The 12,108-nt window shown below is 40.2% G+C and overlaps 1 protein-coding gene across 3 annotated transcripts in view; it reads right to left on the bottom strand.

Annotated features, from left to right (window-relative positions):
• The window catches only part of LOC103543464 (survival motor neuron protein), a 28,724-nt gene extending 17,036 nt beyond the window's left edge, over positions 1-11,688 (bottom strand). For all 3 annotated transcript variants that reach the window (XM_008510344.2, XM_070569882.1, XM_070569883.1), the window contains exon 1: positions 11,553-11,688. In XM_008510344.2, coding sequence (XP_008508566.2) covers positions 11,553-11,624 — 72 coding nt within the window. In that variant the 5' untranslated portion in view covers positions 11,625-11,688. The remainder of the gene's footprint in view (positions 1-11,552) is intronic.
• Positions 11,689-12,108: the final 420 nt, after the last annotated feature.

Below are 12,108 nucleotides of genomic sequence, written 5' to 3'. Positions count from 1 at the left end.
TACTCAACCTGGCAAAGTTGTCATTCAGAATGGAAGGACAGATAAAGCATTTTCCACATAAGCAAAAGCTAAAGGAGTTGATCACCTTTAAACCAGCCTTACAAGAAATGTTAAAGAGACTTCTTTAAGCTGAAAAAAGGGGTACTAATTATGAATAAGAAAACAAATGAGGAGCCGGCCCGGTGGTGCAGTGGTTAATTTCGCACGTTCCGCTTCTCAGCGGCCCAGGGTTCGCTGGTTCGGATCCTGGGTGCAGACACGGCACCACTTGGCACGCCACGCTGTGGTAGGCGTCCTACATGTAAAGTAGAGGAAGATGGGCACGGATGCTAGCTCAGGGCCAGGCTTCCTCAGCAAAAAGACGAGGAGTGGCAGTAGTTAGCTCAGGGCTAGTCTTCCTCAAGAAAAAAAAAAAGAAAAAAGAAAAGAAAACAAATGGAAGTATAAATCTCACAGGGAAAAGTAAATATACAGTAAAGGTGGAAGATTAATCACATAAAGCTAGTATGAAGATTAAAAGACAAAAGCAGTAAAGACAATTATAGCTACAATAATTAGTTAAGGGTTACACAAAGTAAAAACAAGTGAAATGTGGCATCAAAAACATAAAATGTGGTGGGGGGGATAAAAATGTAGAGCTTTAGAATGCATTCAAATTAAAGTTACCAACTTAAAATAGACGGTTGTAAGTTATTATTTGTAAGACTCATGGTAACCACAAGGCAAAAACCTACAGTAAATACACAAAAGATAAAGAGAAGGGAATCTGAGTACACCATTAAAGACATCCAATTTCATCAAACCACAAAGGAAGAGAGCAAGAAAAGAACAGAAGAACCACAAAACAGCCAGAAAACAACTAACAAAATGGCAATAAGTACATACTTATCAATAATTACTTTAAATGTAAATAAACTAAATTCTCTTATCAAAAGACAGAGCATGTAGGGCTGGCCCCATGGCCTAGTGGTTAAGTTGAGCATGTTCCACTCCAGCGGACTGGGTTCATGGGTTCAAATCCCAGGCATGGACCCACACCACTCATCAGCCACGCTGTGGTGGCAACCCACACACAAAATAGAGGAAGACTGCACAGATGTTAGCTCAGGGCTAATCTTCCTCAGCATGCAAAAAAAGGACATAGAGTGGTTGAGTAGATAAAAAAACAAGACATCTATATGCTGCCTACAAGAGACTCACTTCAGATGTAACAACACACATAGGCTGTAAGTGAATGGATGGGAAAAGATGATTCACGCAAATGGAAACCAAAAGAAAACTGAGGTACCTATACTTGTTTCAGACAAGACAGACTTTAAAACAAACACTGTAAAAGAGACAAACAAGGGCATTACATAATGATAAAGGGGTCAATCCAACAAGAGGATATAACATTCATTTGTTTTATAAATGATATTATTTAATAAATATAAAATATACATATTTATGCACCCAACATAGGAGGACATAAATATATAAAGTAAATATAAATAGATCTAAAGGGGAAAATAGTCAACAACAATAAGGTAACATTAGGGGACTTTGATACCCCAATTTCATCAATGGATAGATCATCCAGACAGAAAATCAGTAAGGAAACTTCAGCCTCAAACACCACGTTAGACTAGATGGACTTAACAGATAGATACAGAACATTCTATCCAAAAGCAACAGAATACACATTCTTGTCAAACGCATGGGGAACATTCTCGAGGATAGACAATATGTTAGGCCACAAAACAAGTCTTAATAAATTTAAGAGGACCGAAATCATATCAAGCATCTTTTCTGACCACAATGTATGAAACCAGAAATCAATTAACAGAAAACTGGAGAATTCACAAATATGTGGAGAGTAAACAACACGCTACTGAAGCAAAAGGTCAAGAAGAAACTAAAAGAGAATTAAAAAATATCTTGAGACAAATGAAAATGGAAATACAACACACCAAAACTTACACGACTCAGCAAAAGAAGTTCTAAGAGGGGGGTTCACAGTGATAAACGCCTACACCAAGAAACAAGAAAAACCTCAAATAAACCACCTAGTTTACACCTCAAGGAACCAGAAAAAGAAGAACAAATGAAATCCAAAGTTATGAGATTAGAGCATAACGAAGATCAGAGTGAAAATAAATGAAATAGAAACTAAAAAGACAATCGAAAAGATCAATGAATCTAAGAGCTGGTTCTCTGAAAAGATAAGCAAAATTGACAAACCTTTAGAAGGACTCCACAAGGAAAAAGAGAGGACTCAAATATAACCAGAAATAAAAGCAGAGACATTACAACTGATACCACAGAAACACAAAGGATCATAAGAGACCACTATGAACAATTATATGCCAACAAATTTGACAACCTACAAGAAACGGATAAATTCCTAGAAACATACAACTTACCAAGACTGAATCATGAAGAAACAGAAAAACTGAACAGACCAATCACTAGTAAGGAGATTGAATCAGTAATCAAAAACCTCCCAACAAACAAAATCCCAGGACTAGATGGCTTCACTCATGATTCTACCAAATACATTCAAAGAAGAATTAATACCAATCCTTCCCAAACTCTTCCAAAAAACAGAAGAGTAGGGAACATTTCTAAATGAATTCCATGAAGCCAGCATTACCCTGATACCAAAACCAAACAAGGATGCCACGAGAAAAGAAAATTACAGGCCAACGTCTCTGATGAATATAGATGCAAAAATTCTCAACAAAATATTAGCAAATCGAATAAAACAATACATTAAAAGGATCGTTCACTATGACCAAGTATGATCTATACCAAGGATGCAAGGATGGATCCATATCTACAAATCAATGTGACACACCAAATTAACAAAATGGAAAGATGAAAATCATAGGATCATCTCAAAAGATCCAGAAAAAGCACTGGACAAAATTCAACATGCATTTATGATAAAAACTCTCAAGAAAGTGGGTATGAAGGGAATGTACCTCAATGTAATAGAGGCCATATATGACAAGCCCACAGCTAACATATTCAATGGTGAAAAGAAAACTTTTCCTCTAAGATCAGAAACAAGACAAGAATGCCCACTCTCATCACTCTTAGTTAACACAGTACTGGAAGTCTTAGCAAGAACAATTAGACAAGAAAAAGAAAGAAAACGCATCCAATTTGGAAAGGAAGAAGTAAAACTGTCATTATTTTCAGATAACATATCACACATAGGAAATCCTAAAGACTCCACCAAAAAAGTGTTAGAATAAACAAATTCAGTAAAGTTGCAGCATACAAAGTCAATATACAAAAATCTGTTACGTTTTTATACACTAATAATGAACAATCAGAAAGAGGAATTAAGAAAACAATCCATTTACAACTGGATCAAAAAGAATAAAATACCTGGGAATAAATTTAACCAAGGAGGTGAAAGACCTGTACATTGAACACTATACAACATTAATGAAAGTAACTGAAGAAGACAGAAATAAATGGAAAGATATTCTATGCCCCTGGACTGGAAGAATTAATACTGTTAAAATGTCCATACTATCCAAAGCAATCTACAGTCAATTGTAATCCCTATCAAAATCCCAAAATTTGTACGGAACCACAAAAGACCCCAAATAGCCAAAGCAATTTTGAGAAAGAACAAAGCTGGAGGCATCACGATGCCTGATTTCAAGCTATATTACAAAGCTATGGTAATCAAAACAGTATGGTATTGGCATAAAAACAGACACATAGCTCAATGGAACAGAATAAACCCATGCATATATGGTCAATTAATTTACAACAAAGGAGCCAAGAATACAGAATGGGCAAGGACAATCTCTTCAATAAATGGTGCTGGGAAAAGTGGGCAGCCACATGCAAAAGAATGAAACTGGACCACTATTTTACACCATATACAAAAATTAACCCCAAATGGATTAAAGACTTGAAGGTAAGTCCTGAAATTATAAAACTCCTAGAAAAAAACACAGGCGGCTGGGTAAGCTCCTTGACATCAGTCTTGGTGATGATGTTTGGATTTGACACCAAAAGCAAAAGCAACACAAGCAAAAATAAACAAGCAGGACTACATCAAAGTAAAAAGCTTCTGCACAGCAAAGGAAACCATCAACAAAATGAAAAAGCAACCTATTGAATGGGAGCAAATATCTGCAAATCATGTATCTGATAAGAGGTTAATATCCAAAATATATAAAGAACTCACAGAACTCAATAGCAAAAGAACCCAATCAGCTAAAAATGGGCAGAAGATCTGAACAGATATTTTTCTAAAGAAGACATACAGACAGCCAACAGGTAACTGACAAGATGCTCAACATCACTAATCATTAGGGAAATGCATATCAAAACCACAATGAGCCATCACCTTACACTTGTTAGAATGGCTATTATCAAAAAGACAACAAATAACAAGTGCTGGCGAGAATATGGAAAAAAGGGAACCCTTTGTGCACTGTTGCTAGGAATGTAAACTGGTGCGCGTGCGGCAACTATGGAAAACAGTATGGAGATTCTAGAAAGATTTAAAAATAGAACTACCATATGATCCAGCAATTCCACTTCTGGGTATTTATCCAAAGAAAATAAAAATGCTAACTCAAAAAGATGTATGCACTCCCACGTTCAGTGCAGCACTATTTACAATAGCCAAGATATGGCAACAATCTAAGTGTCCACCAATGGATGAATGGATAAAGAAAATGTGGTGCATGTATATATACAACAAAATATTCTTCAAACATAAAAAGCAAAGAAATTTTGCCATTCATGACATGGCTGGACCTTGAAGGAGAAAGACAAAATACTATACGATCTTACTTACATGTGGAATCTAAAAAGAAACAAGCCCACAGATACAGAGAGCAGACTGGTGGTTGTCAGACGCAGAGGCTGGTGGTGGTGGTGAAATGGGTGAAGGGAGTCAAAAGGTACCAAGCTGCAGTTATAGAATAAGTAACTCACAGGAATTTAATGTCTAACATGGTGACTGCAGTTAATAATACTGTACTGCATATCTGAAAGTTGCAAAGAGAGTAAATCTTAAAAGTTCTCATCATAAGAAAAGAAATTCTGTAACAAAGTATGTTAACTAGACTTACTGTGGTGATCATTTTGCAATATGCACAAATATCAAACTATGTTGTACACCTGAAATTAATATAAAGTTACATGTCAATCACACCTCAATAAAAAAAGAAAAAAAGGAAATGATATGCTGGATGATCATGGAGGAAACAGGCCTAGGAAAAAAAAATTAAAAGGATTTTGATGGGCAGAGACGAAAAAGCAAAAGAGAAAGCATTTCAAGGAAGACCATGAGCCAAAAGCAGCACGGAAGCAAAAATACACACGCTGACTACATGTGGTTCCACTTGTTTGAGGTCTCTAAAGCAGTCGCGCTCACAGAAACAGAAGGCGGAATGGTGGTTCCCAGCAGCTGGGGGGATGGGGACGAGGAGCAGTTTAATGGGTAGAGTTTCAGTCATGCAAGAGGAAAAAGTTCTCGAGATCTGTTGCACAACAATGTGAATATACTTAACACTGGCAAACTGTACAATTAAAAATGGTTAAGATGATACATTTTACGTTATGTGTGTGTTTTTCTTACCACAATTTAAAATAAAAATAGGGGGGAGGGCTGGCCCGGTGATGCAGTGCTTAAGTTCGCATGCTCTGCTTCCACAGCCCGGGCTTTGTGGATTCAGATCCTGGGCGCACACCCCCACACCTACACACATCAAGCCATGCTATGGCAGCATCCCACATACAAAATAGAGGAAGACTGGCACAGATGTTAGCTCAGGGCCAATCTTCCTCAAGCAAAAAGAGGAAGATTGGCGACAGATGTCAGCTCAGGGCCAATCTTCCTTACCAAAAAAATAATAAAATAAAATAAAATAAAATAAAAACACACTGTATCTGAGTATTAGTGAGGCAACAAGTCCAACTAGAATGAGGTTCACGCAATAGCAGTTGGAGATAAGTTTGGATACGTAATGCTGGTGATGAGAAGACAGGTCACAAAACACCTTCAATTAGTATCCTGGATTTGGTACAATATTAGTCAATCAATGAGTTCCAAAGAAGTTTGCTTTATAGCAATGAGCTTTACAAATGAGGCTGGTAACTCATTTAGTTGTAAAACCAATTTTGGTCATTTTCTTATTAATCTCCATTATACAGAGAAATAGGTTCCAAGGTAAAATTGTCAATCTCGCTTTATAAAAAAAAGCACTTAAGAATCCTAAGTCACATTGCAGATAAGGTAAGCAATCACAAGGAGGTAAGTGCCTTGTTCAAGATTACACCGTCACTTGGAAGGGGAGATTTGGTGAAGGGCAAAAAAGCAAACAGTAGAAGTTCAGGGTCCTGAAGAAATTTTAAAAATCACAAAATTGGACGATACATCAATTCTCCTGCAACTGCAAAAGGTACTATGATGAAGGAGAGTACACGCCACCATCTCAATAGCAGAGGGCACTCTTCCAAATGAGACTACAGCAACCCAGCTCCTCACATCTCAACCGTTACAGTCAGACCAGGAAAACAAGACATTTCAAAACGAACAGAAGACAAAGACGTCTACACAAGGCTATTATAAGAAGAAATATTTTAGCTCATAAAACATCTCCTCAAATAACAATAACAAAAAGAAGAAAACACAACACCCAACTGAAATTAAATATTCTTAAAATAGTACCCACAACATAGAAAAAACCACCTTGAATCAAAAATCTTAAAAAGTCAGATGAGAAAACAGGACAAAAGGGAAAAGACTTGAATCAGGAGTTAAATAGGGCCGGCCCAGTGGTGCAGCGGTTAAGTTTGCACGTTCCGCTTCTCGGCGGCCCGGGGTTCACCAGTTTGGATCCCGGGTGTGGACACGGCACCGCTTGGCAAAAGCCATGCTGTGGTAGGTGACCCATGTATAAAGTAGAGGAAGATGGGCACGGATGTTAGCTCAGGGCCAGTCTTCCTCAGCAAAAAGAGGAGGATTGGCAGTAGTTAGCTCAGGGCTAATCTTCCTCAAACAAACAAAAAAAAAGGAGTTAAACAGAATCAAGAAAGAAATGGAAGGAAAAGTAATACTGACTACAAGGCACCCAAGGAAGACTATATTTGACTTAAAATCTAAGGGCTGCCAAGGAAAAGACAGGTAAAAACCAAAGGAACAAAAATAAAATAAAGAGAAGTGACAAACAGATGGCTGACAAAAAATATTTAACATATGTATATATGGGATTCCTGAAGAATAAAAGCTAAACTAACAAACAACTCTAAAAAAAGGAAAAAATTCTCAGAGCCTCTAAGCAAAAAGACCAAGTCATTTACAAAACAAAGAAAATCATATTTAGACTTTCTCATAGAAATTCATGGGGGAAAGTATGAGCCAAGGATTTTATACACTCCACCTGTCCTTCAAGCAGTAAGACTCAGTTTAAAACGTGGAAGAATACTATACTCACCAGCCCTTCCAGAGGACTCTACCGAAGGTAAGTTTCACCAAACCAAGATATGACCAGGGAAAACTTAGGTAAAAAAACACAAACCCGTTAGCATCAAATATACTTAACTGCAGATCTAAGGGAAAAGTAAAGTATATTAAATTGACAAGGTGATTCTAAAATTCATACGGAAATACAAAGGATCTAAATAGCCAAAACAATTTTGAAAAAGCAAAGCAAAGCTGGAGGATTTACATTATCTTACAAGATGTACGCTAAAGCAATAGTAATCAAGAAAGTGTGGTATTAGCATCGAGGTAGACAAGCAGATCAATGCAACAGAATCGAGTCAGAAATACTCCCATCCCATGATTGATTTGAAATAAAGGTACAGACGCAATTTAGTAGAGAAAGTATAGTAATTTCAACAAATGGTGCTGGAACAAATGGAAATCCTTATGCAAAGAAACGAATTTTGATCTATATCTTGAGCTACATACGAAAATTAACTCACAATGGATCATAGACCTAAACATAAAACCTAAAACTATAAAACTTAAGAGAAAAATCTTTGTGACCTTAGATTGCTTACAACAAAAGAACTGTCAAAGAAAAAACTGGGAAATTAGATTTCAGCAAAATTAAGAATTTCTGTTCTTAAAAAGACACTATTAAGAAAAAAATCAAGCCACAAAATATCTGCAAAATAATAATCTTACAAAGGTTTTGTATCTAGCGTACATGAAGAACTCTCAAATCTCAAGAAAAAGGAAACAACCTAAATTAAAAATGGGCAAAAGATTTAAACACTTTGCCAAAGAAGATATATGGATGGCAAGTAAGCACATGATATGATGATCAACATCAATCATTGGGAAATGCTAGTACAAACTACACAAGATGCCACCACACATCTACTAGAATGTCTAAAATTAACAGACCATGCTAAGTGTTAGCAAAGAGGGGAGCAAACAGAACTTTCATACACTGCTGGTCCAAATGCAAAATGGAACACACACTTAGAGGAAGAGTTTGGCATCTACTCCTTGACCCAGGTATTTACCCGAGAGAAAACAAAGCGTGCGTCCTACGAAGCCTTCTACACTAACACTCGTGGGGGCTCCATTTGTAACAGCCCCAGACTGAAAACAACCCAAATGCTCATGAACAAGTGAACAGATAAAAAATTGTACTTTATGCAATGAGATACCACAGACAAAAAAAAAAAAAAATGAACTGATATACACAACAAAATGGATGAAACTCAAGATAACTATGCTGTGTAAAAGAAGCCAGACAGAAAAGATTCCATGTTTATAAAATTCTGGAAAATGCAGACGAATCTATGGTGACAGAAAGCGGATGAGCAGTTGTCTGGGGACAGGAAATGGGGAAGGATGAGAGGGAAGGACCACAAAGGGGTATAAGGAAATCCACACCAGCCCACACACTCAGACCACGTGGAGGAGCCCTGAGACTACGTGAGGGGAAGAAGTGGCCTGCCAGGCCTCGCTGCTCAGTCCCCAGCTCCTGCAGCGCCAGCTACCGTGCGCATGCAACCACACGGCAGATCTGAAGAAGTGCCCGGCAAGGCCTTCACAAATTCCTGACCCACAGAAACTGTGAGAAATAATAAAATGATTATTGTTGTTTCAAGCTACTAAGTTTTGGGTGATTTGTTACATAGCAATAGCAACAGAACAGACCATTAGGACTGTCTTTATATCTGCTTCTCAGTCACCAGCAGTAGCCCAGGTTTCTCAAGTTATTCCTCATATTCTGCCACCTTCTACCACTTCTCAACACCTGACACTTCCACTGTGCTCTTTTGAGTAATCGGCAACCTCCTCCCAATACCACTAACCTCTCCTCTGACTATTTCCTTGATCTGCTTGTTCTAACTAAAATCTGGCTTTCCCTGAGAATGCCTCTCTCCTTGCAGCCATCTCAAATGAAACGTTTTCTCCTCCGTATCCCTCCAATTACTGTACCAAAGGTGACGAAGGAATCTTCCTTGCTTCTCACTTCCACTTCCAGATTATTCTCCCTAAGAACTCCCAGCTTTGAAAATGCTGTCACAAGACTCCACCGTCTACTATCCCTCTTTATTGCAATCATCTACAGCTGTTCTGGATCACACGTCCTCCTTCCCTGAGACTTCTATCCGAGTACTCTCTCCAACAGTACTCCTGTCATAGTTCTTGGTTATTAAAAAACCCATGTAGGGGCTGGCCCGGTGGCGCAGCGGTTAAGTTCGCACATTCCACTTCAGCGGCCCAGGGTCCACCGGTTCGGATCCTGGGTGCGGAGATGGCACCACTTGGCAAGCCATGCTGTGGCAGGTATCCCACATATAAAGTGGAGCAAGATGGCCACGGATGTTACCCCAGGGCCAGTCTTCCTCAGCAAAAAGAGGAGGATTGGCAGCAGATGTTAGCTCAGGGCTAATCTTCCTCAAAAACAAAGACAAACAAAAAAACCCATGTAGATCCCTCCAATACCTTATCCTTGCAAGTCTTTAAATTCCCCTTTACCAATGATCCTGTATGCCACTCAATCCCAGCTATTCACTTCTATGGTGTTTATTTATCATAACCAACAACTACAACCTCTTCATAAACTCTCTTTCAAGAATCTTACTCTCCAACCACCACCTTCTAGGCTCTGCAACTTATTCCTTCTGGTAGCTTGATGATGACAATCATTCCATTTCACTGGGACTGGCAAAATATTGAGCCTCCCAATTTTTAAACTGTCTCTCGCTCCTAACGCCCTCACTTCCTTTCTTAGCCATCTTAAATTCCATGTCAGTCATTAAGCTAATTCCCTTATACCCCTCCCCTTCACTTCTTCATACTTATTTGGTAAAACTATAACCCCATGAATTTTAACTATTGGTTTACTCTGTGCCTGCCCTCACACACCTGAACTGAACTTAGCTGGACAAAAACAGTCATGCAGTCTAGTCTCCCTTAAACTCATAACTACAAACCTCAAGTAGGCCTTAATGTTGCCCAGCAACATTTCAACTATATTTTCCTACTCCAAAATTTGTCCACTCGCCTAGGGGCCTACCTCCTACCTTCTCTCTCCTCAAACCTCCAACACCTGGCTTCTCCTCACGCCTAACTGATGACCTTCCTTCTTTTACTGAAATGGCAACAACCAAAAGAAAAGAGAACTTTCTCCATCTCCCACCACCACGTCTGCCCATCCACACAGACCTGTACTCATGTAACTTTCACCACATGAACTATCAATGTTTCTAACAAAGGCCAAATCCATCCCCTCTCACCTACTCTAGAACATTCCTTCAGCAATTCTCTCTCCTGCATCACCAACTTGTCCATCTTTGGATCTTTCCTATCAGCCTAAAAACACGCTGAAACATGTTTCTCTTATCTTAAAAACAAACAGAAAACACAATTAAGAATCCTCCGGATCTCACTTTTCCCTCCATCTACTGACCAATTTCTCTACCTTCCATTTACAATAAAATCTGAAATATTTGTTTACAAATGTTGCCTTGAACTTCTCTCCCACTCTCAAACTCACTCCGATCAGATTTCACCCAAGACTGAGCTTCTGATCTTCCCCCTTACAAACCTGCTCTACCTGCAGTCTTCCCCTCTCAGTATACCTCAGCGAAAAGCAACTCCCATCTTTTCAGCTGCTCAGGCCAATCCTGGAGTTATCCTTGACTTGCCTCTCTCACACCTCCATTATCGAACCCATGTGCCAAACCTGTTGCGTCTGATTTCCAAACATATCTAGAATCCACGTACTGTGCTCTCCATTGCTAACAGCTCGATCTAAGCCTGGATCATTTCCACAAACCCCTAACTGGCTTCCCCGCTTCACCCCGGCCTCCCTCGCTCAGTTCCAAGTCAGACAGAATAGACAAACCAATGGACGACCGAGCTGCGGCGGGGCCTCGGCGCGAAGCCCACAGGGCGCCCAAGCTGCGGAAGGGAAGACACTAGCAGCTGAGGCTCCCACATGGGGAAACCGGCGGGCCGCGGCCCCGCAGGCAGTCGATCGGCCAGGGCCCGCCCGACGCCGGGGAAGGAGCGCAGGGCCGGGAGGGAGGGACGCAGGCAGCGCCGGCCGCGACCTCACCTGGCCCGTGCCGCGCCGGAACAGCACCGAGTCCTCCTGCTCCGGGCCGCCGCCGCCGCCGCCCATCGCCATGGCAAGCCTGCTGCGGGGTGCGCGGCGCGCGGCGTCCCTCCGAGTGACGACTTCCGCCGCAGGGGCCTCTGGGAGCGGAAGAGGACGGCGGCCGGGAGGGCCCCGCGCGCCCCTGGAGCGGTCGCGGCTTCCCGGACGGCTCGCGTTGCTGTTTCTTTTCTGTATTGTGTCAATTCTCTGATTTCACTTTTTCGTATGTTCGTAGAGTGATTCGGCCAGGGTGTTTTTGTTTTAAATAACAAACTTTCTTAGGAAATAGTGCTCATTGCAGGTAATTTAGAAAGTATGGGTACGCAATACAATAAAAATCAGTCCAGAGGTAAGCAATGATAGTATAGCTACCATTTTTGAAAGCGCTTTTAAGGGTTTTATGTTTTTATATGTTTAATTTTCAGGACAACCCTATGACTCAGGGGCTACTATTCCCATTGTAAAGATGAGGAAACTGAAGCACGGAGCCTCTGCACAGCTGCCTGGAAGCCAG

Source organism: Equus przewalskii, chromosome 13 (genome assembly GCF_037783145.1).
Source record: "Equus przewalskii isolate Varuska chromosome 13, EquPr2, whole genome shotgun sequence".
NCBI lineage: Eukaryota > Metazoa > Chordata > Mammalia > Perissodactyla > Equidae > Equus > Equus przewalskii.
Note: the sequence above shows the minus strand (reverse complement) of the source record. Positions and strands in the feature narration are given on the sequence as shown.